We start from the raw sequence: 26,972 nt of genomic DNA on the forward strand, positions 1-26,972 counted from the left end.
ACTAATTTGCGTCTATTTAAAACTAGTTTATTTTTTTTATTTTTTTTTTTACATTTGAAAAAACATTTTGAAATGCAATAAATTGTTTCCAGGAAAGGAAAAGAATTTCATATTATAAAAGTTAAAACAAAAAAAAAAAAAAAAAAAAAGATTGCTTAATGAGAAGTGCTATTTCGTACATGTTCCTTTTTGTGTATACGCTGTGCGTAAATGAATATATGTTTGCACGCTATTCGTAATTTCATATATGTTTATACCTTCTGTGCATAAACGAGTATGTATACATTACTATTCCATGTGACTTAGTATACTATGTTATACTCAATGAAATTTGAAGAAAACCTCATTGAAGTAAATGAACTACAATTGAACTATGCAAACATTTTTACTATTTATGATAAAGCACATGATCGTGATACCCCTCACGAAATCGGATTTTAAAAAGTAAAAACGTGTTTAATTTTCTGAAATAAAATGAATATGTAAAACTGCAAAACATGTACAAAGTTGCAAGTATGAATATATGATTTATTTTATTTTATCATTTATTTTTTTTTTTTTTATTTTACTATTTTATTATCTCTCTCTATTTATTTTATTATATTATTGTTTCTTTTATTGTTTAATCTATTTCTTGTTTTACTTTATTTATATATCTTGGTTTATTTTATTTATTTCTTCTTTTCTTTTATTTATTTCTTCTTTTCTTTTATTTATTTCTTCTTTTCTTTTCTTTTATTTTCATTTTCTTTTTTTTTTTTTATGTTCAAAATATTTGATAAAACATATTTTACGTACAAGTGAGTTCCACTGAGCAAAGAAAAGAAAACATCATTGAAGAAACGTATGTTGTTGGATCAGTTTAAATTGCATGCTTGTTGTTGTGTAGCATATACATTTATAAATATATATACATATATACTTGTTTATGTTCACATATGTATATATCCGTATCTTTATGTACGTATATTTTTTTATAAATATATTCGTCCATATGCACTTTATAATTCGTTTTTTTACCTTTTTATAATACTGTCCTAAGAACAAAACTACGTTCTCGAGTTTTTTTATAATGTACATGTGCATATACCTGTATCTTTGTGAACAGGTCTGTGCCTTTTTGCCCGCTTTTTCCTCAGTTTAGCTAATATAGATATAAATGCACATAATGCAAATAAAGTATATGACCTTACATATTATGTGTGAACATAATTTTTAAGTGGAAAAAAAAGAAAAAAAAAGAAAAGAAAAGAAAAAATGTGCTTATAATGTAGTGACTGACACACACTTCTCAGTTTTAGTGAAGAATGCATTTTTTTATTAGTACAAATTAATTAAACAATTCCGTATTTTCTATGTGATTAAACATACCCGAAGGATATAATCCTTCTTGTGTTGTGCACACATGATTTAATAATATTTTGAATTAAAAAAAAATTAGCCCCTTTTTATATCTCAGTTTTGCATTAATGCAGTGTATATATATATGTATGTACTTATTTAGAGGGTGCCCATTAACAAATGTGTAGTGTGTATGCTTGAACATACCGTAATAGGAATATAATATTATTTTTTAAATTTATTTTTTGCGCATAAGGGGAAGTTGCACGTAGGTGTTCGTACAGATAAACATATGTGCATATCTCTATGTACATAAACATATTCACATAAAAGTATATACGTATGTACGTGCTAGTGTGTTACCATTTCCTCCTTTCATATGTACGCCCATGCACGTGCAGCTAGTATTGACATCTCGAAAGAAGACCTAGTAACTCCTGTAACATATTTTTTTCCTCCCTACTTTCACAAAATGGATGTTCAAGAAATAGATGAAAAGATCATTTCGGAAGGAAATTATGTACGAAATGCATTGCATACAAATAATGTAAAAATAAAGACATCGAATATTGTAAATAATATGGAGGCTATTGAAGGTAGTAATAAGAATTTTTTAACACTAAATGAAAATTTGATATCAAAAATAAGAAGTGATGGTTTTGAAATAATAAAAAAAGAAGGAGAGATATTAGACGTAAATTCACGGAATGTTTGTTATGCTTTAAAAAATGGGAAATTTCGTTTAATTAATCAAAATGGAATAAATACAACAAGGATAAAATTGTTATATGACAATGAAGTTTTATATGTTTGTTTTAATAAAGAAAATGGTAATTATTTATTATTATTAGATAATAAAGGTCATTTATATATTTACAAAATTAATGAATATAAAGTTGATTTGATACTTTGTTTAAATTTTCCACCATATCAAAAAAAATTCACCATGCCAACTTCTTCTGCTAATTCAAAATTTTCTGTCATCTCATCCACCTGTACTGTTAATGCAAAAGATATTAAAAATGTGATAAAAAGTGATATTCCCAAAAAAGCTAGCTGGCTACCAAAAAGTGATAAACTTTTTATTACTGGTCATAATAATTGTTTATATATTTGGAACGTAACCTTACTAACTAATGCAATGATAACAAATAAACTTAAAGATGAAATTGATGTAAATGATAAGTTAGTGTCCATGTGTGCTATATCGTTATCTTTCGAACATGTATTTCATAAGTATAATTATTTATGTAAAGAGCAAAATTTGAGTACAGAGAACGAAGATAACAGGTATGATAAAATTTTTTTAAACACCTACTGTTTAAGTCTAAATGGGAAATATATATTTGCATTAATAAATAATTACTATTCTATTATATGGGATGTAGAGCGGAACAATCAGTATCTTAAAATTACGTTAGTTGGTTTCTCATCATTAAAAAAGGAAATAAAAAATGTGAAGAAGCAGTTGCACATTGATTCGGCTAGCACACACAGGAGTGAGCAAGGGTTTCTTTCCATTAATAAGGATCCACAGAAGTCTGACAGTTGCAGCTCGATCAATGGCGAAATATCGTCAGTCCACATGCTGAACACCTTTTTCCACTATAATAGGAACAGCACTAGCAGCGGTGATCACGACAATAGTAATGACAATAACAGCGGCAGTGGCGGCTGTATTAATGATGGCAGTCAGAGCACTTACTACCTACTCGTTTTCCATAGCGGATCATGTATATCAGTGTTTCCCTTCAAAAACAATATTATCGTAGACGAAAATTTTTCGGAGCGCATAGATATTCTAAACGAAAGTAGCATACAAAATATATATGTGGAGAAGGATATAACGAATATTGAAAACATAGAGATGTTTATAGATCCATCTGAGTTTTTCGTCTTCCTTAGTTTGTCTTACACAATTTTTAACAAACATAAAAAAGTAGATGTTAGTAGAAGTTTATTATTCATTCTTGAAATTTTAAATAAAAAAAGATTAAATTTTAAAATTCAGCCCAAATTTGTTCTACTACCAAATAAAACTATTCTACCCTTATGTTCTATTAGATTAATAAAAATAAATGATTGTTTAAAATTCTCAAAAGTTTTAAATGTATCAGTTTCATCAACTACTCTAAATATTATTAATCTTTTTGTGTTTTCTATTATTTTTAATTCATTGAAAAAGAGTGTAAGTGTTCAGTCCTTTTCAGCTCCAATACCGTTACTTATGGGGGACGTATGCAATACCAAGGAGGGGCAGCAACCATCCATTGCATGTGATCAGAGTAACTCATTGGAGGTAGATACACATGTAAAGCAAGGAGATACACATAATGATTTGGTTAAATCTGCTAATAGTAACATTTTGAAAGGTACATGTGAAGAGAGTAATAATACATATGCTAGTAGTAAGGCCCCTATGGGGGATGAGTTATATTTGGCTGACAACGAATATGACGCATATAATAATCTGGATGAGCAAAAGAGAAACATAATGGTGCATTATGAAGATTTCTTTAGGGCGATAAAGGATAAAGGAGGAGTTGTTGGGAATAGAATGGAGAGGCATTTGGTAGGTGAAAAAACAGATTCAGTTCATATGAGAATGCATAATGATATGGCTCAAGGTCGTGAGAGTGTTATTCATAAGAATGTCTTGCATCATGATGCGGTAGATGGAATGAATATGCTTCAGAAAATAAAAAATTTGACTAAAATGGGAGATGATTACCTAAATGACCATAATAATAGTACCCAGCACATAGGTAATAATATTGAGGAGGTGAAGAAGCAGGAGATGATTGAGGATACTGCCAACAGTAGAAGAGGCATGAGTAGAAGCAGCAACAAGAACAGCGACGAGGTTACCACGGGAAGTGCAAGTAATAGTAACGAAGCGAATATAAAGAAAACAAGAAAGTTAAAAAAGGAGCTAAAAGGAGGAGCAGTGGGGGAGAAAGAGGACAAGCAGGGATTACGCAAAGGAAGCGAATTAATAGGGCATAATGAACATAAAGACTTAACGGCTCCCTTAAATGAAATGGGAATATTGAGGAGAACGGATAAGGATAAAATGTATGAAAAGGATATGAATAATATAGACAATCGCACAAGTGTAAAGAGCCACGTGTTAGAAAATAGTCCATTGTTGGATAGTAGTCATGTACTGGAAAATTGCCTGAACAATCTAATGAATGAGTCCAATGAACGCTCTGATGGACAACATATTAATAAAAAGGGTTCTCATGAAGATGAAGATTTAGATCAATTTTTAAATTATTCCATTAAAGAGATAAAGAAAAATAAAAAAAAATCTTCCTTCGATGAGACATTCACACTAAACGATGATATGGGTAATATCAAACTGAAAGAGTTTTGTGCTAAAAGAAAAAACAGCTCACATTTGGAGTCCAAAAAGATGAGCGTTTCTTCCTTGTGCAGTAGCAGTAGATATAAGGAAGTGAATACTTTAGGAGCACAAAAGGGAGGAAAAAATGAAGAGAAAGGAGAAAAGCAAGGAGTACTGCAAGAAGTTGGAGGAGTTCCATTGGGAAAAGTCGAAGGAGAAGAGGCAGAGGAAGCAGAAGAACACGCAGGTAACAAGAAAAATCCTTTCAACGAAACCAAACAAATTGTGGATTTAATTTTTTCTGATCACTCGGAAATGAAGTTAGGATATGGAAATGATGAAAAGAACACGCTGGACTATAACAGTAATATTGATATAATAATGTCAACACATGAAGATGCCTTAAAGAGGTTCATGGAATGTGAAGAGGAAGAGAATGAGGAGGACAAGAGGAGTCTTCATCATGGTAGTAATAATAATAAGATAGTGATAAGTAAGGGTTATGCAGATGGACTGATAGAGAAAAGAGGGCATAAGGAGAGTGAAAACAGCGAAATAGGCAAAATAAGTAGAAACAACGAAATTAACAGAAACAGTGAAATACGCGATAATGTTGGCGAAGGATCTTTTCTGCAAAGCCAGGTGCATGAGGAGGAGGAGAAAGGGGCGCATGCAAAAGACGAAAACGAGCAGAAGCAGTACGATGATTTTAGAGGACCTGAGAAGGAAAAAGAAAAAGCAAAGGAAAAAGTAAAGGAAAAAGAAGAAAAAAATGAAAAGGAAAAAGAAGAAGAAAATGAAAAGGAAAATGAAAAGGAAAAGGAAAAGGAAAAAGTAAAGGAAAAGGAAAAAGTAAAGGAAAATGAAGGTAAGAAGAATCATGAAATTTATGCAAAGAAGGAAAAAAATCTGAATTCCTTTTTGCATAAACTGGGGTTTTTTAAAAGCAGCCAAGCAGCTTCACCCGGACCAGAAGTACATCCTTCAGAAGGTGCAGTTATTACTACTTCAAACGTGGCACATATCTCTTCAAAGGAGTGTAACAACAACAGAGGGGTAAGAAGCAAATCGCAGTTAGGTAGTGATAACTGTTTGGTACCCATCCAAATTCAGATGAGTGAAGAAAAGAGGGATCAGTTGGGAAGCAGTAACCATTTATGTAGTACTAATCAGGTAAGTGGTAGCAACGAGCCAAGTGGTTGTACCCAGGATCATACCCTCAGTGAACATTTTAAAAGAGAGGAATGCATTAGGAAAGATGGAAAAATAGAGGAAACTCCCTCTGTTCCGACGAAAGCAATTAACATTGATATTGTAGAAAAAAGCAGTACAAAGGGAATCTTAACAATGTATGATGGAATGACAAAAGGTAAGGAGGAGATAGACGATAGGGCAGGTGGTAGTAATGCTGCCATACATATTAACAAGGGTAATGATAATGGAGGGGAGAGGGGAAACCATTATCTTACCATTTCAGATGATATAATGAAAGTTATGTGTGATGAAGTATGTCAGCGTGTGAGTTCAAAAATGGCAAAGATGATTTACGAAGAGTTAAGAGGTAAAAATATGGTTAACGAGGGTAACTTAAGTGCGTTTAATAGAGTAGGCAGAAACCCGGATGAGGAAAGTAGTAAACTAACCAATAATAATAACAACGATGGTAGCAGGCACAATAATGGTGCTAGTAGTCATGATAATAACAAAGCAAGTAACAGTAGCAATACTAATAACAATTATTACAAAGAAATAGGGTGCATGTTGAACAGTTGTAACAAGAAAATAAGTGAAATGAAAGAGGAGATAATGAATATAAAAAATTCAAATAAAAATATGAATTTAAAAGTTGCATCAATAAATAATAATGTATGTAAAATATATGAGTGTGTGATTAAGAATAATTCATATCAAAAGGTTCAGAATAGTAGTTCTAACGGAAATGATATAAAATTAGAAAAAATGATGAATGAAATAAATAATTTTAAGAAATATATAAATAACACGATAAATAAATTATCAGAAAATTTAGGTGTTATGTCAGATGAATTGAAAAATAATTTTAACAAAACTCTTAGGGGAAATAATGAAAATTTGAAAAAGATTTTGCAAGATGTACAACATAGTAAAAAGGTAGAACCCACTCAGGTGGACCTAAAAAATGGCAAAAGGGTTGGCGGTGGTGGTACTACTGCCAATGGGAATAGCGGTAATAGTAGTGGCAGCGGAGGAGGTCCATATAGCAAAGAATTGACGGAGTTTTTTAATAATGCACATCAAAATGCTTTGAAGAAAATCATGCCTTCTGTTATATCATCCGAAATTCATTTTCAATTTTCCAAGAGTGTTATTCCAGGTATGAAAGAAGCGTATAACACGGGTTTTCAGTCCATAAAAGATTCCTTTATTTCTTTATTGTTAGAAAATAAGCATTTGTTAAGTGAAGAAATAAGTGCAATAGAAAAGAATATATATGATAAATTGGAACGAAATAATGAAGACTTTGTGTTATCTGTAAATAACAAACTCGACCAGTTGCAAAAGGAAGTAAAGTTATTCACCTACAACATCAATCAGCAGATAGCCTATTTGCACGATGATATAAACGAGTTGAGTAAGAAGCCCCTGCAGTTGAACGACCAAACTGTGGAAAATGTGATAGTAGCTGGTGAAGGAGCGGACGAAGAAGCAGATGCAATGGAAGAAGCGGATGTAGTGGAAGAAGCAGATGTAGTGGAAGAAGCAGATGTAGTGGAAGAAGCGGATGTAGTGGAAGAAGCGGATGTAATGGAAGAAGCGGTTGTAATGGACGAGGAGGAATATGAAGAGGATGATAAGGAGATGCTTTATCTTAGTAACAATAAACAGAGTGATATCCATCACTATAATAATACACCAAATATGAGTAACAAGAACAATTGTACCAAAAATAATAGTGATAAGAGCTCGATTGTTGAAATAAAAAGAAATTATGACTACAGTATGCAACAGAGAAATGATCCAACAGATATTATAATTAAGGGAAGGATTAATCATTTGTTAAGTGAACATGAATATAACCAAGCATTTATATTAGCTCTTTCAATAGATATTGAAAAAAATACGAATGCTTACTGGGTACTACAATTATGTTATCGATTTCATTCAATTCTTTCATTAGATAATTCTCTACCTATAAGTCAACCAGCCTTATTAGGTATAAGTAATATATTATGTGAATCTTTAATAAAATCTTCGAACTTAAATCTGGACGATGCTGATTTTCGTATTAAATGGGTTATTGAATGTCTTCAACAATTAGATGTGAATCATTCAGCTTTAATTAAAACTAATGCTTTTATGTTTATTAAAAATATGCTTAACAATATATGTACATTTTCTTATCATATTGAGAGTAATATGTCTAATTTAAATGAAAATTCTTCAAATTTTTTGAAGAGCCATTTTAACAATAAGCTGCTTTTAAATTGTAATCCCTGCACCAGTGAAGCTAGTAAAATTGGTGATAACAGAAATAGAGATAGCAAAAAGAATGATAGCAGTAATAACATGTATAATAAGTATAACAACAATAACAACTATAACAGTAATAATAATATGCGATACATGAACCAAGTCAGCTCCTCAAATAGTAAAAGTCTGCAGTTGGATTCAAATGAAAATTACTTTATTTACAATAGGCATATGCTCTCCCTTATACAGGACAAGCTACTACAAGTTAGGAAGCTTCTAAAGAGGTATATTATTATTACACATTTGAAAACTATTTAACCATGTGTAACCAAACGAGCTCGTTTGTTACATCGTATGCGTTTCATTTCTTTTGTTCTATCCCCCTTACGTATGTATATATATAAATGTATGTATGTATGCATATATATGTATATGTTTGCATTAATGCGGTTTCCTCTGAGCATGGGCCTTATAAATACATGTATGTACACGAATATGCTAATGAGCGCGCTGCCATTCTGTACTTACAACTGTGTGTCTATATCCGTTAACACCTTTTTACGTTTTTGCTTTTTTGTTTTTTAGTATTTTTTGCAGTTTTTGTAATTTTTGCTTTTTTTTTTGTATTTTTTTTATTTTTTTTTTGTATATTTTATATTTTTTTTTTTTCCGTAGTATTATTAACAGCTTTAGCAAGAAAGACAGCACAATGATGTAAGGGCACAACATGGTATTCTTGTTTAACAATAAAAATTGAAAAAGGTAAAGGCGGGAAAAAATAAAGAATTGAAAGGAGTTAAGGTTGTCATATGTTATTAACAATTTGAGCTTTTTTACCCATATTATAATTATTTTCAAATGTTTTGTAGTATTGGATGGAGAAAATAATTTTTTTGAGTATTTGTACCAATGCGTATATGTGTGTGCATATTTACGTGTACCCGTGCGCATTTTAATTAAGTCTCTATTTATTTTATGTTGCTTATAATTAAATATTTTTTAGTTTTTTAACAGTTCATTATTTTTTCGCCTTACATATACAGAAGTGTGCACATATATATATGTGCTTATGGCACGTATTGGTAGGTAGTTTATTTTTTATTCATTTGTTATTTATTCATTTGTTATTTATTTATTTGTTATTTATTCATTTGTTATTTATTTATTTGTTATTTATTCATTTGTTATTTATTTATTTGTTTTTTATTTATATATTTTTTATTTATTTGTTATTTATTCATTTGTTATTTATTTATTTGTTTTTTATTTATATATTTTTTATTTATTTGTTTTTTATTTATTTGTTTTTTATTTATATATTTTTTATTTATTTTTTTTTATTTATATATTTTTTATTTATTATTATTATTTTTTTTTTTTTTTTTTTTTTTTTTTTTTTTTTTTTTTTTTTTTTTTTTTTTTTTTGTTTATTTTTTTATTAATTTATTTATTTTTTTCTCTTTTTAATTCACACCCCTTCACACTTTAAGAAGTTAATGTACATAATTAACACGGTCAGGTAAATAATAATATGAGTATTTTACTTTAGTGTTATATATGAACTGTTTTTAGCTGTGCCCCCTTTTTTGCAAAGTTGCATTCATTTTTGAAAGTAATATTTGGCGGCATTGCTGTATATATGTATATATATATATATATATATATGTATATATATATATATACTTAAGTACGTACGCACACATAAGCATATGATTAAGCACGTATATATAGAAATGCGCACCTAATGAAAGGGAACAAAATTAAAATAAAAAGCACCACCTATATGGAGGAGTAACAACATAGAATAGTCAAGTAAAATGTTTCACAGAATGCGTAAGTGCCATCAGTGCTTCAAGCGTACAGGGCACAGGCATTCAAATTATTTGGATATAATAAATGGTGCAAAACAGCCCTAATATTAAGCTGTACTATAATATATATATATGTATGTATTAATACAATACCATTTCTACACATAAAATTTTGTTATTTTACCTTTTGGACCTTTTTAAAAATATTTGTTAGCGCATCTTTTTTAATGTTTATATATTCATACATACGTGCGCATTTTTTAATTTTGTAAATTGATTTTATTTTTTTCCTCGCCAAAGGGCAATATTTAACAGTAATGCGTAGACGTGATATATATGTATATATATATACACACATACATACATACATTCATACGTACGTACAGACGTGCACCGTATCCTTGTTAGGCTCATAATACCTAATTATTATTATTTTTTTTTCAAATTAATGCATTATGACTAAACCTTTTTGCTAATCGTTTGTGTTTGTGAAAGACTAAAAAATGATAGGTCTCTTCTCATAATCATAACGTAAGTTAATAATTTAATGCAATTCAATGATGAAATAGTGAAAAAATGGTATATAATGTACTTTTACTAAAGTAATGCTATAATAACATTCATGCATAAGGGAAGAGAGTCTTTTCCAATCGTCGCGTATATATATATAATATATATATATATATGTATATAATACAAATCTATGTAAGGTGGTATTATGCTTTTCTTAATCAAATGGATTCACATATATAACGTGAATAGGTTAAGGGCGAACATATATACGTACATGTACTGGGTGTATGTATATGTATGTCTAAATATGTGCTTAAGTATGTATATGAAGGTATGTATATATATAATTCTATAACTGTGAGCTCCACATGTCTTTGCTTATTCGATATGGAAATAATATGGGTAGGATAATTCGTCAAATATGTTTTGCCAACATACTGTGAGCTTAAAAACTTGTTGGTACGTTAATGTTAACAGCATGAATAATTGCAATGTTTACGTATTTTCCTCCATGCATTTATTATATTTTAAAATGAAAACATAATTTTTATTAGCCCTAAAATGGAAAAAGAAGGGGAAAAAGAAAGAGAAAGAGAAAAACAAATATTGTGATAAAGTGTCAAAGTAATAGGAAACAAAAAGAACAGAATGGAAGTAAAGGTACAACAAGAAACAGTGCGAATAGAAGATTGAAAGATAATGTAATAGTAATATAAATATATGTACATATGCATGTATTATATGTGTATTATTATTCTATAAATAATGTACTTGCTTGTACATTTGTCCTTTTTTTTTTTTTCCCCTTAATACCATTTTTACGAGCATTAAAAAAAAAAAAAAAAAGAAAAAGGAAAGAAAAAATTATCCTTTCCTCGTACAGCAATATAGCAGTTCATTTTTCTTCTTTTTTGATTTATGACAAAAGGTGCATTTTTCTTTTTTTTTTTTTTTTTTTATAATAATATCTTCTTCATTCAATTTATTTTTATGTTTATAATGCTTACATTAATGTAGCAGCAGGCATATTTTAGTATATTGTTATATGTGCTTTTTTATTTTAACTTTTTTCTAAATTCTTTTGTTCTTCTGTTCCTTTGTTCCATTGCTACTTCGTTATTAGTTAATTTGGTAATTCGTTAATTTGGTAATTCGTTAATTTGGTAATTCGTTAGTTCGTTAATTTGGTAATTCGTTAGTTCGTTAATTTGGTAATTCGTTAGTTCGTTAATTCGATACTTCGTTAATTCGTTAGTTCGTTAATTTGTTATTCGTTAATTCGTTGCTTTGTTATCTTATTCCCTTCTTTTTTTGAGCCTTTGTTAAGTCCTTTCTTGCTTAAATTCCTACGTTCTTCATTGCCTTTCTTCTTGGCGTCCTTATTTACCTCCATTCGTCATCATTAGTTTTCCCTCTTGAACTAGCAGTTTATTTTGTGTTGGATTAAATCATATTTATAAATGCCCTTGTACACATAAACATGTACGAACGAGTACGAGCGAACATTATATATACACTAACTTGTTTGTATTAATATGTGCTTATGAACCGTACGTACGTAATAAGTTTGTATTATGTATATATGAAAATGTATTAATGTATGAATGTATAAATATACATATATGTATATTTTTTTATGTATGTATATTACATTCCCTCTGAGCTCAGTAAAATTCAAAATCTTTTTGCTTATTCATTTTTAAGTATTTTTCAAGTACTTGATGTATTGCTGGAATTGTAAAAATAAGCAAAAAAAAAAAAAAAAATAAAAAAAAATTAGAAAAAAAATAGGAAAAAATAAGAAAAAAAATAGGAAAAAACAAAAAAAAAAAAAATAAATAAAATATAATAAGAAAAAAATAAAACAACAAAGTAAAGCTACAAAATAAAACAACAAAACAAAGAAACAAAGAAACAAAGAAACAAAGAAACAAAGAAATAAAGAAATAAATAAAATAAAGAAGCAAAACAACAAATCGGAAAAAAGAGAAGAGCAAGATAAGAAAATGAATAAGAGAACATTATGCAATGATGAAAATGATGATGAAAAAAATAAAACTGGAGTAAAAAGATACTTGATGAGTAATGACGATCCTTTTGAAAATCAAAAATTATACCATGAAAAAAATTGTACTCCAAAATTAAACTCAAATAATCCATTACTTGAAATGAAGGAAGAGGAGTATATGATAAGTAACATAAATAGCAGCATAAACGTAGGAAGTAGCAACAACATAAACTGTAACAGTGGGAAAATTGAAAACGATGAAAATGATGAAATTAAGGAAAATGATGAAATTAAGGAAAATGATGAAATTAACGAAAATGATGGTGACAATGGTAATAGTATAAGTAACGACAACAATGACGAACTTAACAGGAATTCTAATTCTGACTACAACAATATGATTAGCAGCAATGCCAACAGCAGTGCCAACTATAATGTTAACAATAATGTGGACGAGTTCATGTATAATACTAGCGGCATTATCACAAACAATTTTGGAGGATGTAACAATTTTAACAAGAATAACGAAAATGATTGTAATAATCCCTGCTCTAATATATACTACTCTGGGGATTGCAAAAAAAGGAAGGGTAGTAGATATGTTATGCCATTTTTAAAAAAAGAAAAAAATAGTGTAAATACAGAATTACTTTTAAAAAATGTACCAACGGATGCAGATGAAGAAGATATAAAATCATTTATGCGTCCATTTGTAAATAATAAAATACCTGAAATACTTTTTGATGAAGATGGAATAGTCGTTAAGTTACATGACGATGAACTTAATGAAGCAATTTTTAATTACTTCAATGAACATCCTACCCAAATAAAAGGTTCTTTTGTAAAAGTGAAGCTAGCAAGAACCACTGATGATAGTAGTAATAATAACACAAACGGAAATGCAAATAGCAGCGCGAATAATAGTACTACTAACATTGCGAATGACTGTGCTGCGAACCTTATAAATCAGGAAAATTTGGAGCATGATATTAATAGTAATACTATTAACAAATATAACAATAGTAGTAGTAGTAATAATAATAATAATAATAATAATAATAATAATAATAATAATAATAATAATAATAATAGTGGAAACCAGAAGGATGTGATAGACGCGGTGGACAAAAAAAATATAAAATATAATAAAAATGAATGCTCAAAAGTTATCCTAGTATCAGTTGTGAATATACATTACCCCGTTGATATAGAATTAATTTATTATTTATTTAGTAAATGCGGAGTAGTAGAAAAAATTATCACCTTCTCAAGAAACCCAGTTGTATACCAAGCATTAGTACAATTTAAAAATATTGAAACAGCAAAAGAAGCTATTAAAAGTTTGCATAACAGAAATATATATGATGGTTGTAATACTATTCAAATACAATACTCTTTTTTAAAAGAATTAGTAGTGAAGGCAAATAATTCAAGCTCATGGGATTATACTATTTCCAGTGTACAAAAAAATAAATATATACCCAATTTTCAAAATTTGCACGGTGTCTTACCTACACCAACAAGTAAGAAAAAACGACAAGGAGCGCTGTACAGCTTATGTACGACTCATACTGTGCGCAATGTAAAAAATGCACATCGAGTGGAGTGGCACACGTATGGGAAAATTAATGAAAAGGGGGAAATAATAAATGAAAATGAGAAAAAAAGGGGAAAAAATAGGAAAAAAAAGGGGCAAAAATAGGAAAAAAAAGGGCAAAAATAGGAAAAAAAAGGGCAAAAATAGGAAAAAAAAGGGCAAAAAATAAGAAAAATGGATGATATTTTTCCATATATTTCTTGATTGTTTATTACACCCCTTTTATGCCTTTTCATTTTTTTTTTTTTTTTTTTTTTTTTTTTTGACAAAGGAAAAAGTAAAGACTCCGAGTTGTACCAATTAATAGAAAGAAAGTTCAAATTGGGAGATTTTGAAATGAAAAATGCATCGAAAACGCCTGTACTAATTTGCTACAATATACCAAAGGATTATACCGACGTGAATAAGGTGCATAGAAATATGTATATATATGTGGATATATTTTTATATGTTCGTACATTTACGCGCATATATATATTTAAATACGTATGAACGTGTGAATGGATTTGTAATTCTCTTTAATGATGTTTAAGTCTATAATATAACGGCATATCCATTTTATTCTCCTTTTTTTTTTTTTTTTATAGCTCTTTAACCTATTTAGCGTATATGGCTTTGTGTCAAGAATTAAAATATTAAGAGAAAAACCCGACTCGGCCCTTATCCAGTATTCAAGTCATTTGTTTTCTTCATTAGCCCAGGAATACTTACAGCACGCAAAAATTGGAAATGAAATTATCGAACTGCATTTTTCGAAAATACATGATATAAGAATTTCACCACAGCAAAAAAGGAGTGATATGTACAAGGCCAAACTGTTCAGCAATTATGATCAGAGATATTTGGTTTGAACGAAAGAAAATACATATATAGTTGATGGGTGTATAACGTGTGCACGTGCGTGTATATATGTTTGTTCTTGTGTATGTGTATGTGTATGTGCATGTGTGTGTATAAATGTGTATACATATATGCATTTATTTATGCATTTTTTTATGCATTTATTTATGCATTTTTTTATGCATTTATTTATGCATTTATTTATGCATTTATTTATGCATTTTTTTTTGTTACAAGTAGATGGCCGATCAAGTGAAATACATAAAAGGAGCGTGCAAACCGACTAAGACTTTATTTATATCGAATGTGAGCGAGGATGTGAATGAAGAATGCATAGTAAACCTACTTAACAAATACGGAGAAATTAATAAGTTAAAATTTCAACCAATAAAAGAAGGAAAAAAACATCTAACCATAACTGTTGAGTTGAATTCTGAAGATTCGGTAAACAAATTGGGAAAATAAAAAGAACACACAAATGACTATAAAAAAAATATAAAAAAATATATATTTATAAAAACGTGTGCTTATTATGTGACCTGCTTTTTTTATAGGCAACGAGAGCATTAATGGACCTGCATAATTTTCATTTAAAAGATCGTTCTATAAAGGTATCGTACACAAAAACTAGATTAGTTTAATTAAAAATGATAAAATAAAAAAAAGATATGAATTGAAATGAATTGAAATGAATTGAAACGAAATGAAATGGATCTAAGAGATTATTAGCTGTAAACTTATCAGCATCAAAACGGATACGCTGCAGAAGTATCTGTTACGCTTTTTAATGAGTTTACTACTTATATAATCTTATTATAGATATGTAGTTGATAATTTTAAGTGTAAATATTATGCACTTTCTAATCTTCTTTTTAATTTTCAATCAACATGTGTGTGCACAGATGACGAATTCCTCATTTTCGATATATTGTTAGAATGAACGTTTTTTACCTTATTCCTCCTACCTTTCGCATCATGTTTTTCGTTTCATTTATTATCCTTCTTTTGTTTTGCTTACTTTTCTTATCTTTTCTTTGCTATTTTTCCTTTTATTTTTTATCATTTCCGCCGTCATTTAACTTATGCTGAAATTATCCCTTTTCTATTAAACCCATCTCCCCTTTTAAATCCGTTAATTTATATTATTTTATTTTTAATTTTTAAATTAAAGAAGGAAAAAATAAATAATTTCTGATAAGATTATAACCTTGCAATTTGAAGAACAATTAACTTTTCTGTTCTTACCTATGTGATACTGATTTTCCTGTTCTTATCTGTGTGTTACTGATTTTTCTGTTCTTACATTTTCTTATTTTTTCTTTTCTTTTTCTTTTCTTTTCTTTTTCTTTTTCTTTTTCTTTTTTTTTTTTTTTTTTTTGAGCATCTTTTTGCAACGTGCGAAAATAGCACGGAATTTTTTAGTTTCATTAATAATAGTTGATGTCGTTTTGGCTGATAAAATTTGTTTATCGTTATGTGTATGATTGTATATACATATATATATATACATATATATATATACATATATATATATGTATATAAATAGAGAGAGATATAAGAGCGTAGATACATTTTTTAAGTGGTTATTACTTTGTTTGTCCTACATACTAACATTGTATTTTTATGTAACAATAAACATTCTGTTGTGATATTTTTGTTTTTATTAGTCCACAGCTGGATTAGTAGTATACACGCCATCCTTTTTAATTTAATTTGATATTTTTGTTTTTCTGCATAATGGATTTAGCTGTTCTTAAGAATGATAAAAATTTATCATTCAGTAGCATTAAGTAAACGAAAAAAGACGAAAAAGTAAAACAGGAAAAAAATTTTATGTCTAAATCTTAAATAACTGACTATTACGAAAACGTTCTTTTTAGTAAAATAGTGGATGACATTTATAATGATAATCTAAATTTTCTTCTAAAGGTATATATGAGTGTGTTTTAGTGATAGTGTTAATGTGTGAGGAATTAATATACACAATAATTATGAGCAGTTCAGGTGATTATTTAAAACTTATGATCTTTTTTTTTTTTTTTTTTTTTTTTACAAATTCTAACCAATCTGAAGAAAAATAAAAATGAATTGGAAAGAAAGGAAATCGATCAGTTCAGCTATAATATTGAAGCCCTGTTAAACTCGTTAGATGAGGAAGGATTAAGATTACATGAAGAAAGGAACAAAATGAAGGAAACATTCCAAACTATAGGTTTTACAAATGTCATTTGGGGTTTAATATTACACTGCCATACGTATATACACACATATGTACACATATAAATGTTTAAATGTTCATAGTGTCCATAAGGGGATTATCTTTTCTTTTTTTTTTTTAAACAGCTCAGCAATTAAAAAACGTGAAGAAATCAATCAAAAAGACGGAACAATATATTGAGAAAAAGGTTCATCTTAATAAGTGTGTAGCCTTATTTACCATACTATATATATATATATATATTTAACGAATAAAAATGTGTACTCTTTTGTTCCTTTGTAATTTTAGGTAAGTGGAGAACTTTTCGAGGACTCACATAAAACATTTGAGGCTATTAAAAAGGACATTGACAATTTATAAAACCTTGTTTTATTTGGATAAAAATTTCTTTTTTTTTTTTTTACTAATTGATTAATTTATTAGTTTATTAATTGATTAATTGATTAATTTATTAGTTTATTAATTGATTAATTGATTAATTGATTAATTTATTAGTTTATTAATTGATTAATTGATTAATTTATTAAATGATTAATTTATTAATTTATTAAATGATTAATTTTTTTTTTTTTTTGTCTGGTTGTTTTATACTATTTAAATATTTGCATAAACTTGAAGTGAATATTAATTATTATACTGTGTATGTACATATACAAATATACATCGAATTAGCTGAACGCCCACGCGGGTACAAAAAAAGGTAAATATGTTTACAAGCTATAAAGGGGTATTACTATATATACATGCACTTATGTGTACATACGTAGGTACGTACACACACATAAATAAATAAATAATATTAACGTTACAGTAACATTTTAAAACTTTGCAAATAAAACGAAAAATATGATATATCCTTTTAGTAGTTACCTGAACATAAAAAAAAATGGACAAAACTGTATATATATATATATATATATATATATATATAAACACATTATCGTAACTCAAAAGAATAAAAATTAAATAGAAAGGGTATGCAGCGCTGTCATATTATAAACTTCATAATACGAAAATCTAAAACTTATTAATTAAAAAAAAAAAAAAATTAAAAGGATGAACGGGTGAAAGAATGAACGAATTAACAAATAAACGAATGGGCAAATTAACGAATGTGCTAAGAACGAATGTGCTAAGAACGAATGTGCTATGAACGAATGTGCTATGAACGAATGTGCTGTGAACGAATGAATGAATGAACGAATAAGTCTGTTACTAAACAAAAAACAATATAAGAGTGGCAACAAGGACTGAAAAATAGATCGTGTAGGGACAGAAATATTTGCGTCTTATCTTCTGAAATACATGCTGAGATATATATCCTTGTACATTTTATTTATTATATCATTTTCAGCCATTAAATTATTAATTCTTTTATTTTTTACTTGTATATCATATTTAAAATTTTTTAATTTATTTTCACATGACCGAATTTTATCTTTTAAATAATTATTTTCATTTTGAAGTGCATCAATTCTGAGTTTATAATTTTGAATTTCTTGTTTTAGTTTAAAAAATTCTTTTTCTTTAATTAAATCATTTTCGGTATTAAAAATATTATTTTGAAATATTACAGCTTTTTTAAATCTTTCATTATCTTCATTATCCCTCTGTATAATCATATTTTTGTAAAACCTTTCTTTTAGCTCAAAATTCATCTTTTCCTTTTTTCAGCGGTGTCGTTTGTATATACACATATGTATTTATGTGTATATTTATATACACATAAATACATATATATATTCATAAATGCATATGTGTACAGTACATATATATCTATGTTTCAAGCTATACATTAGCATTTCCCTTTTTAACAAATACCATGCTTGCTCTCTACTTAATTTAAAAACTTATGCGTACGGTATTCCTTCTTTTTTACTTGTTATTCGGCATTGCCAATAAATGTATATTACGAGCATTCTCAGGTAAATATATATGATTTTTTGTGTGTGGTGCTACCGGCATAGGAATATTTATCTGTGATTGTACTGTTCTCCCACAAATTCACAGAAAAAAAGCAGTAAAACTAGTTGAGAAGCAAACGGATGTAAACATAAATAAAAATAAATAAAAGATAATACACGTAAAAATGCGTAATAAGAACCAAAAATACGCAAAGGGGCACAAAAGGAAGTAAAAGGAGGTAAGACAAGAGAGATAAAAAAAAAAAAAAAAAAAGATTTATGTTTCACGATTTTTCCAATGCAAGTAAACTATGTATAAAATAAAAAAATAAATTGTCAAGGACTCACTAAGAAATCCTTTTAACACATGTTGGTGTGTGCATAAATCTTTTTTAATTACATAAATAAATAAATAAATAAAAAAAAAAAAAAAAATTATCTGTATAAAAAGCGTTATAACGCAAAAATTCCAAAAAATAAAAATATATGCATGTTTGCATTTAGTCCAGAGACCAAAACAACACATAAAAAACAGGAATAGTTTTTTACTTTGTCAAACTATATCACATACAATAAACATATATATATATATATATATATATTTATTTTTATCCCTTTTTTAACTTCAATTTTGCTGTAAATATTTTCATTTGCAGCTTTACCCATCGCCAGCACACATTTTCTTTCTTTCTTTCTTTTCTTTTTTTTTTTTTTTTTTGTTTTTCATGAATTTATATGAAAATTATGACAAAGAACAGACTTTTAATAGAATCTCGTGAAGCTAAAAAGCAAAATGACCCAGATATTATCCTCAGTCACAGGTATACATAACCATTTAAAAGAAATGAAAGAATGAAAAACACTGATAACGCAGCTTCTTTGTTTTATTTCTAAATTTATTTCTGCATCTTTTACATGTAAATTTTTCACGCATTGCGCTTATGCATAGAAGTACACATGTGTATAAAGTGGATAAACCTTTATTATGATTATTATTTTTTTTTTTTATATCCGGGTACATATTTTAAGCATTCACTATTCCATGAGTATGTTTTAAATATTTATGTGTTTTCCTTTTGAATTGTAATATCTGTACACCATATGTGTTTCTACCATGGGTACGTCCATATATATATGTATATATATGTATAGGTATATGTATATGCGCGAACGCTTACCCATTTTAGTATATTTCTAACTTATGAGATAGATAATTTTTTTAACCTATATTATTTTTCATTTTTTCCATTTTTCTGTTTTCCATTTGTTAGTGAATATAATTTGTACGAGTGGCAGGCCATTATAAAGGGACCGAAGGATTCACCATACGAGGTAAAGGGGCATTATATATAAATATATACATATATAAATACATATATATATGTATGTGTTAATATATATTTACGCAGCTGTACACGTATTGCCATATTTCTGTATCCACCAGATACATTTCCGTACGACATAAATGTGTGTATCCAAGTTTTCATATATGTTAGCGTTATGTTATATTCTTTGTTTTGCCTTTTTTTTTTTTTTGAGAACGCGTGCACGGTTTTTATTCCATATATATGTGCACGTATATACACGTACATACATACATACATACACACATACATACATACATACATACATACATACATACATACATACATACATACATACATACATACATACATACATACATACGTACCAATATTTCATATTGATCCAAAGGGTGGACAATGGAAATTAAGCATAAAATGTAAAAGTACCTATCCCATCGATCCCCCCATGATAACATTTATAACGAAATTTTTTCACCCAAACGTAAATTTTGTAACAGGTATATATTTATCAAAATTATTTAATGAAATAAAATGTTGTTATATGAAGGGACAAGCAAGTATATATAGGTGTACATTCATAAATTCATATGTTCATGTGCACACATTTGTATAGACATTTATGTACGTATTATTATGCACACATACGTATATATGAACTTCCCTTCTTCAGGAGAGCTATGCATGGATATACTGAAATCAAATTGGAGTCCAGCCTGGACAATTCAGTCCATATGTAGAGCTATTCTTTTTCTTTTTACGGAACCAAATGCTGAAAGTCCTTTAAATTGTGATGCAGGTTTTTTTTTTTTTTTTTTTTTTTTTTTTTTTTTTTTTATAATTATATATATGACACTTTTAAATATGTAACTACATGTATGTACATATGTACATGCACATAAATATATAAATATAATACATAAGCACGTGTACATATATACATGTACGCCGTAGAGCGTTTGATTGCTTACCCTTGCCAGTATAAGAATAAAATACAAGTAAAAACATTTTGTGTTTATAGGAAATCTAATACGTTCTGGTGACCTTAGGGGTTTTCAGTCCATGGCAAAAATGTACACACATGAATATGCAATGCAAAATGACTGAAGTTTAAAAAAAGAAAAAAAGGCATTCCTGTTTATATTTTTGCAGTAAATGCATCCATGTTTTAATTATATTTTTGAAAAAATTACGAGATACACTGTACAATTGTGTGCCGTCTGCGTCTTATTATTTTATGAAAGGAGGTATAACTCTTTGTAGAAGAGAAAATATATACATACATATGAATATGTGCACACGAGGTATTATATGTGCGCTCGTAAATCATATCCGCAGATATCGTGCATTTTTTTTTTTTTTTGTTATTTTAAGTTTGTGTTAATCTTCATTCGCTAATTCGTTAATCCATTCGTTCTTTCAACCTTTTTCTCTTTTTTATTTCCCTTTTTAAAAAAAAACTCGTTAAAACCAACAAAAACGCCATTTCTTCTTTACAAAAATGTGTCAAATGTATATATACTGCTTCACATATGTATGATAATACGTGTTGACGTACATTTAAATAACAAGGATTTAAAATAAAAAGAAAAAAGTGTACTTCTTGCACGTTTAAAATTATAAGTGGAATACATTAGGAAGTCAGCAATATTTTGTGTTCGTACTTGCACCCTCCTACATTTATATCATTGACGGATGTACGCCATTTTTTTAGTAAGGAAGGGCGAACATGTAGTTATATCCTATATATACGGATGTACGCATATGCAAATATGCCCAATATATAGCTAAAAAGTTAGCATCATAACTCAGCATTTTTGCAACGTATTATGTGGTACATGTATACATTATATATATATATATATATATATATATACTTATACGTGCACATACCTGTTTAATGTTAATGAGGGAAAAAAAAAATTTTGCTAACAAAAAAAAAAAAAAAAAAAAATTTTAAATAGCTTAAAATGGAACAAAAATAAAACACATCAATATGGTTGTATGTGTTGGACGGGGAAGGAAAATAATTGCAATATGTCATTTTTTATGATAAAAAAAAAAAAAAAAATTACTATACAAAAATTTTTCATTAGGAAAAGCAATATTTGTTTCTGCATATACATCCATACATATATATTATATATATATGTATAACTTTTTATAAATGCATTTACAACTTATTCTTTATGCGAATACACAAGTGGAGGCGTCAATAATTTAACTGGATTCTAGGGAATAATAGGAAAACACATATTGCGGATGAATACTTCGGTAGCATATATATATATAAATATAGGAACGCATACATACAAGAAAAACGCAATGTATCAAAATTTGCAAAATGAATACACATATGACTCGTATACATAATTGTCATGCATTTATACATTTAAAAAAAAAAAAAATAAAAAAGAGGTGAGATATGTAAAGCAAGAAGAAAGGCAAAAGTATGTGGACGTTCCCCCTATAATTATCAATACGAATTACATGTTGTTTTACCTTTTAAAATTAAAAGTGTTAAATGGGTATCCAAGAATGTACACGTAAAACAAGTGTACATGCATGCAAATAAATACATACATATATATATGTAATGTATGTACGTATGTATGCACGTATGTATGCACGTATGTATGCACGTATGTATGCACGTATATATGCTTGTACATATACTTGTATGTATGCTTATATGTATGTTTGTACGTATGTTTGTATGTATGCTTGTACGTATGCTTGTATGTATGCTAGTACGTATGTTTGTACGTATGCTTGTATGTATGCTAGTACGTATGTTTGTACATATGCTAGTACGTATGTTTGTACGTATGCTAGTACGCATGTTTGTATGTATGCTTGTACGTATGCTTGTATATATGCTTGTATATATGCTTGCATGTATACACGTATGTATGCATATATATACATACGATGCAGCAATATTTTAAACTTCTTTTTTGTAATTACATTTTACCGCAAAAATACGTGCAAAAGGGTTATAGTACAGTGTATATGTCACAGCTTATAAATAATTAGTATTACCTTCTATATCTATCCCTATATGCCATTTCACGCATCTGTTTTTCCTTCAATCTTCGCCTCATTTGCATCTTTTCAGATTCTTTTACCCACCATGGTTTGTGACTACTAGATTCTCTATGTCTTCTTCTTCTTGATGAATTAGAAGATTTGCTATAACTGGGAGAAGAACTATAATAATTTTTTCTAATTTTAATTTTTTTTTTTTCTTTATTATAATAATACCTATTATTTCTTTCTGTTTCTGATGAACTTCTAGAGTTGCTTCTAGAATAGTTGGGACTTATAGAACGGCTGTTGTTATGCTTTTTTCTTTTTCTGCTTTTATGTTTATTATATATATGTTTCCTTCTTGAAGACGTTTTGCTGTGCCGTCTGTCATTATAGTCGCTTTCGCTTCTACAGTTACTTCTGCTTCTGTAGTTGCTTCTTTCTCTCTTTCGGCTTCTTTCTCTCTTTCGGCTTCTTCCTCTAGTGCGGCTTCTACATCTGCTCCTAGCGCTAGGAGAACAAGATTCGTCACGGCTAACCGATAACTTATTTTTGTAATTACGAGAATAACTCCTTCTTTCAGTAGAACGGGAGATATTGCTATATTTGCTACAACCTTTTTCTTTTCCTTTCTTTTTTTCAATTCCTTCCTTATTGTCATCATTAGAGTTACTATCACTATGATAATCATTGCTATCATGATTGTCCCTTCCATCATGATTATGATTTTTTTTCTGTACATCCGTTTTCCCACTTCTGACACACTCCTCATAACTGTTTGTTAGAACCTTTTTGCATTCAACTATTTTTTTTTTGCCTTCATGTTTTTCATTATTATTATTCAGACTATTGTTATTATTCACATCGCTCTTGATATAATTACTAATGTTGTTAATGTTATTAGTATTACTGCTGGCATTATTTTCACCCCTATCTGTCGTACTTAGCAAGAGCTGATTGGCCTGGACTAGGTTATTTACTAAAAGCAAATTCGGATTGTACATGGCACATAATTTCAGAGTTAATTTTTCTTTTAGTGCTAGGACCTTCTCTACTTTTTCATTAACAACTGGGTTTTTATTTATTACTGTCAGATGATCATTCTTATTTTCTCCTTTCGTATTATTATTACTACTACTAGTACTATTACTATAAAATGAAAAATTGTTTTTTATAATATCTTTTTCATTTATTAAGCTATATGCATCTCTTATTGATATCACGTTTTTTCCTACTTTTATTCCATTTAAATTTAATGCGGCTTTTGCTTGTTCTTCGTTCATAAATTCAACGAATGCAGCATTTACTTTTTTCTGCTCGTTGTACTGAAGTTTGTAACTGGTAGTATTTCCCACATTTTTGAAAAGACTTTTGACGTCTTCCTCGCTGTACTGCAAACGGATGAAAAGCAAAATCAATAAAAGGGAAGTGTTACGCGCATAAGTTAATATTTAAAGTGGTGTAAATATAAGCAAACGGCGGGATACGTACAGCTAAAAATATATATACATGTATACTTCTACGAATATGTATATGTACATATATACACGTCTACTCGCACGCTGGCATGGCGGTACGTTATTATATATGGTATTTGCCGCCATATGTTATGTTTCATTTCCTTACGTTGTGCGGTAAGTTTTCTATATATATAATCTTCGAAAACACATCGAACTTATTATTCTGCTCATTTAACGAATTTTGAAAGTCAACTAATCCTTTATTCTGCTCAGAAATTAGTTGCTTATGCAGCAGAATGTTCTGTAAATTCTGCATACCGGAAACAGGGGGAAAAGTCAAAAAAGAAAAAAAAAAAAGAAAAAAAAAAAGAAAAAATGAAAAAAAAAAATTTGTACAAGCATGTGCTAATATAAGTACAGTAAATACAAACATACATATGTACTACTATATATATATATATATATATATAAATGCGTGCGTGTAAAAAATCAAGCCAAAGTGAATATAAAACCGGGGAGGGGCATATTCACTTTATGATATATAAATCCATTTTCATAAAACTTGGTGAATTTTTAAAAGTTACCTGATATTGTATATTATTCTGAACATTGTTATTAGTAGAGTTACTACTTCTTAAATCTAAGGGATTGTTTACATTTTTTTCAGTTTCATTAATATTAAAATTATCGGTAACACTCTGACTATGTATAACAGGCTCGATGACTGTTACAACCATGGGGACATTCAGCAAATGCTCTCCATTTAATCTTGATGCTTTTGTTATACCTTCTGAACTTTTAAATTCTATCTGGCAGTATTTTTGATTTATCCCAGGGAAGCTACCAATTTTGAGAAGGAAACCAGAAGGAGCGTGCAGAGGGAAAAAGAAAAAATGATGTAATAAGAAGAAGAAAGCGTGGATAAGGAAAAAAGGAGTGCATTTAAATGCTTTACGCTAGCGTTAAATGTTCTACCTCTGGCCAAGAATGCAAAAAACACGACACGTATGTATTCATATGCATGAACAGATATGTACATACAAGCACATAAAATCACGTACATACAACGTGCATAACTCATAAAGCCAACAAATGGACCGCTTAATTTTTAATCAACTTACTTCTTAAAAGTAACGCTAATTATTTCATCGCATGATTCAAACTTTTCCTTTATATCTTTTTCTGTTACGTCTGTTGAAAGATTTTTTACGTATACTACATTAGCTATACTAAAATTTAAACTCATATTAATTTAACTTTATTTTATTTTTTTTTTTTGGACTTCTGCGAAGGTAAAACGTGCACAAAATGATGTAAATATGTACATAATACTTATATTATTATATATATATATTTTGCTATATTTACGATATATGAACTCTTCAACTATAAAATGAAAAAATAAAGAAAAAAAAAAAAAATTGAAATATTAGCTGCTCATAAACTAGTAATAGGCAAAAAAAGGAAAAAAAAAAATTTTTAAAAGCATTATAGTTTTTAATAGCTTATCAATTTTTCTCTTCTGTTGTTGAGTATTAATTAGTATTATTATTGTAAGAGCATGCGCAGCGTATATTTTTTCTTTTTTTTAATTTTTCAAAATCAAAGAAGAGCATGTATGTATGTATGTATGTATTTATGTATGTATGTAATGCGTACAATTATTCAGTACAAATTTATAAGAGAAAAAAAAAAAAAAAAAAAAAAAAAAAAACAAAAAAGAAAAAAAAAAAAAAAAAAAACATACAAAAAAGAAATAAAAAACAAAAGAAAATTATGCTTACAATAAAATTTTATTACATTAAATTACAATCGCATAGGGTTACTAAATCATTTAATAAAAAGAAAAGAGTAAACTTTTTACAAATCACGATTTTTAAGAAAAAAGCAAAAGCATTATACATTGATCATAAATATATGTATACATGTTTAGGTAAATTTTTATTTTTTTGTATGCATTATAATCTACGTGTAAATATACATATATATGTTTATATTTATACATAGCACTCATCACATTGGGGGCTTTTTAGTTTTGCAATAAGAGTTTTGATGCAACTCACTATTACGAAATGACAGTTTATCAGTAGGGTAAAATTTTAGTTATTCGAACTGTGAAAAATAGTAAC

The 26,972-nt window shown here is 28.4% G+C and overlaps 6 protein-coding genes across 6 annotated transcripts; 4 read left to right on the forward strand and 2 right to left on the reverse strand.

The window, feature by feature from the left end:
• Positions 1 to 1,720: 1,720 nt before the first annotated feature.
• On the forward strand, positions 1,721 to 9,028 carry MKS88_003899 (uncharacterized protein; the record flags this gene model as incomplete). The annotated part of the gene is made up of 3 exons (XM_067217031.1): positions 1,721 to 8,424; positions 8,816 to 8,854; positions 9,010 to 9,028. 3 exons carry the CDS (start codon positions 1,721 to 1,723, stop codon positions 9,026 to 9,028), a joined length of 6,762 nt encoding a protein of 2,253 aa, XP_067072707.1.
• Positions 9,029 to 12,470: 3,442 nt separating this feature from the next.
• MKS88_003900 (polypyrimidine tract binding protein) lies at positions 12,471 to 15,550 on the forward strand (the record flags this gene model as incomplete). The annotated part of the gene is made up of 5 exons (XM_067217032.1): positions 12,471 to 13,995; positions 14,341 to 14,477; positions 14,657 to 14,914; positions 15,150 to 15,353; positions 15,464 to 15,550. 5 exons carry the CDS (start codon positions 12,471 to 12,473, stop codon positions 15,548 to 15,550), a joined length of 2,211 nt encoding a protein of 736 aa, XP_067072708.1.
• Positions 15,551 to 16,646: 1,096 nt separating this feature from the next.
• MKS88_003901 (uncharacterized protein) lies at positions 16,647 to 17,487 on the forward strand (the record flags this gene model as incomplete). Its single annotated transcript, XM_067217033.1, has 5 exons — positions 16,647 to 16,699; positions 16,790 to 16,838; positions 16,983 to 17,121; positions 17,253 to 17,314; positions 17,416 to 17,487. 5 exons carry the CDS (start codon positions 16,647 to 16,649, stop codon positions 17,485 to 17,487), a joined length of 375 nt encoding a protein of 124 aa, XP_067072709.1.
• Positions 17,488 to 18,416: 929 nt separating this feature from the next.
• On the reverse strand, positions 18,417 to 18,785 carry MKS88_003902 (uncharacterized protein; the record flags this gene model as incomplete). Its single annotated transcript, XM_067217034.1, has 1 exon — positions 18,417 to 18,785. The coding sequence occupies one exon, from the start codon at positions 18,783 to 18,785 to the stop codon at positions 18,417 to 18,419; it is 369 nt and encodes a 122-aa protein (XP_067072710.1).
• Positions 18,786 to 19,775: 990 nt separating this feature from the next.
• On the forward strand, positions 19,776 to 21,460 carry MKS88_003903 (uncharacterized protein; the record flags this gene model as incomplete). Its single annotated transcript, XM_067217035.1, has 5 exons — positions 19,776 to 19,852; positions 20,303 to 20,363; positions 20,745 to 20,853; positions 21,027 to 21,152; positions 21,375 to 21,460. 5 exons carry the CDS (start codon positions 19,776 to 19,778, stop codon positions 21,458 to 21,460), a joined length of 459 nt encoding a protein of 152 aa, XP_067072711.1.
• Positions 21,461 to 23,391: 1,931 nt separating this feature from the next.
• On the reverse strand, positions 23,392 to 26,089 carry MKS88_003904 (RNA-binding protein; the record flags this gene model as incomplete). Its single annotated transcript, XM_067217036.1, has 4 exons — positions 23,392 to 24,774; positions 25,010 to 25,153; positions 25,428 to 25,683; positions 25,965 to 26,089. The coding sequence occupies 4 exons, from the start codon at positions 26,087 to 26,089 to the stop codon at positions 23,392 to 23,394; spliced, it is 1,908 nt and encodes a 635-aa protein (XP_067072712.1).
• Between the last annotated feature and the right edge of the window lie 883 nt (positions 26,090 to 26,972).

This window comes from Plasmodium brasilianum, chromosome 11, assembly GCF_023973825.1.
Source record: "Plasmodium brasilianum strain Bolivian I chromosome 11, whole genome shotgun sequence".
NCBI classification, from domain to species: Eukaryota; Apicomplexa; class Aconoidasida; order Haemosporida; family Plasmodiidae; genus Plasmodium; species Plasmodium brasilianum.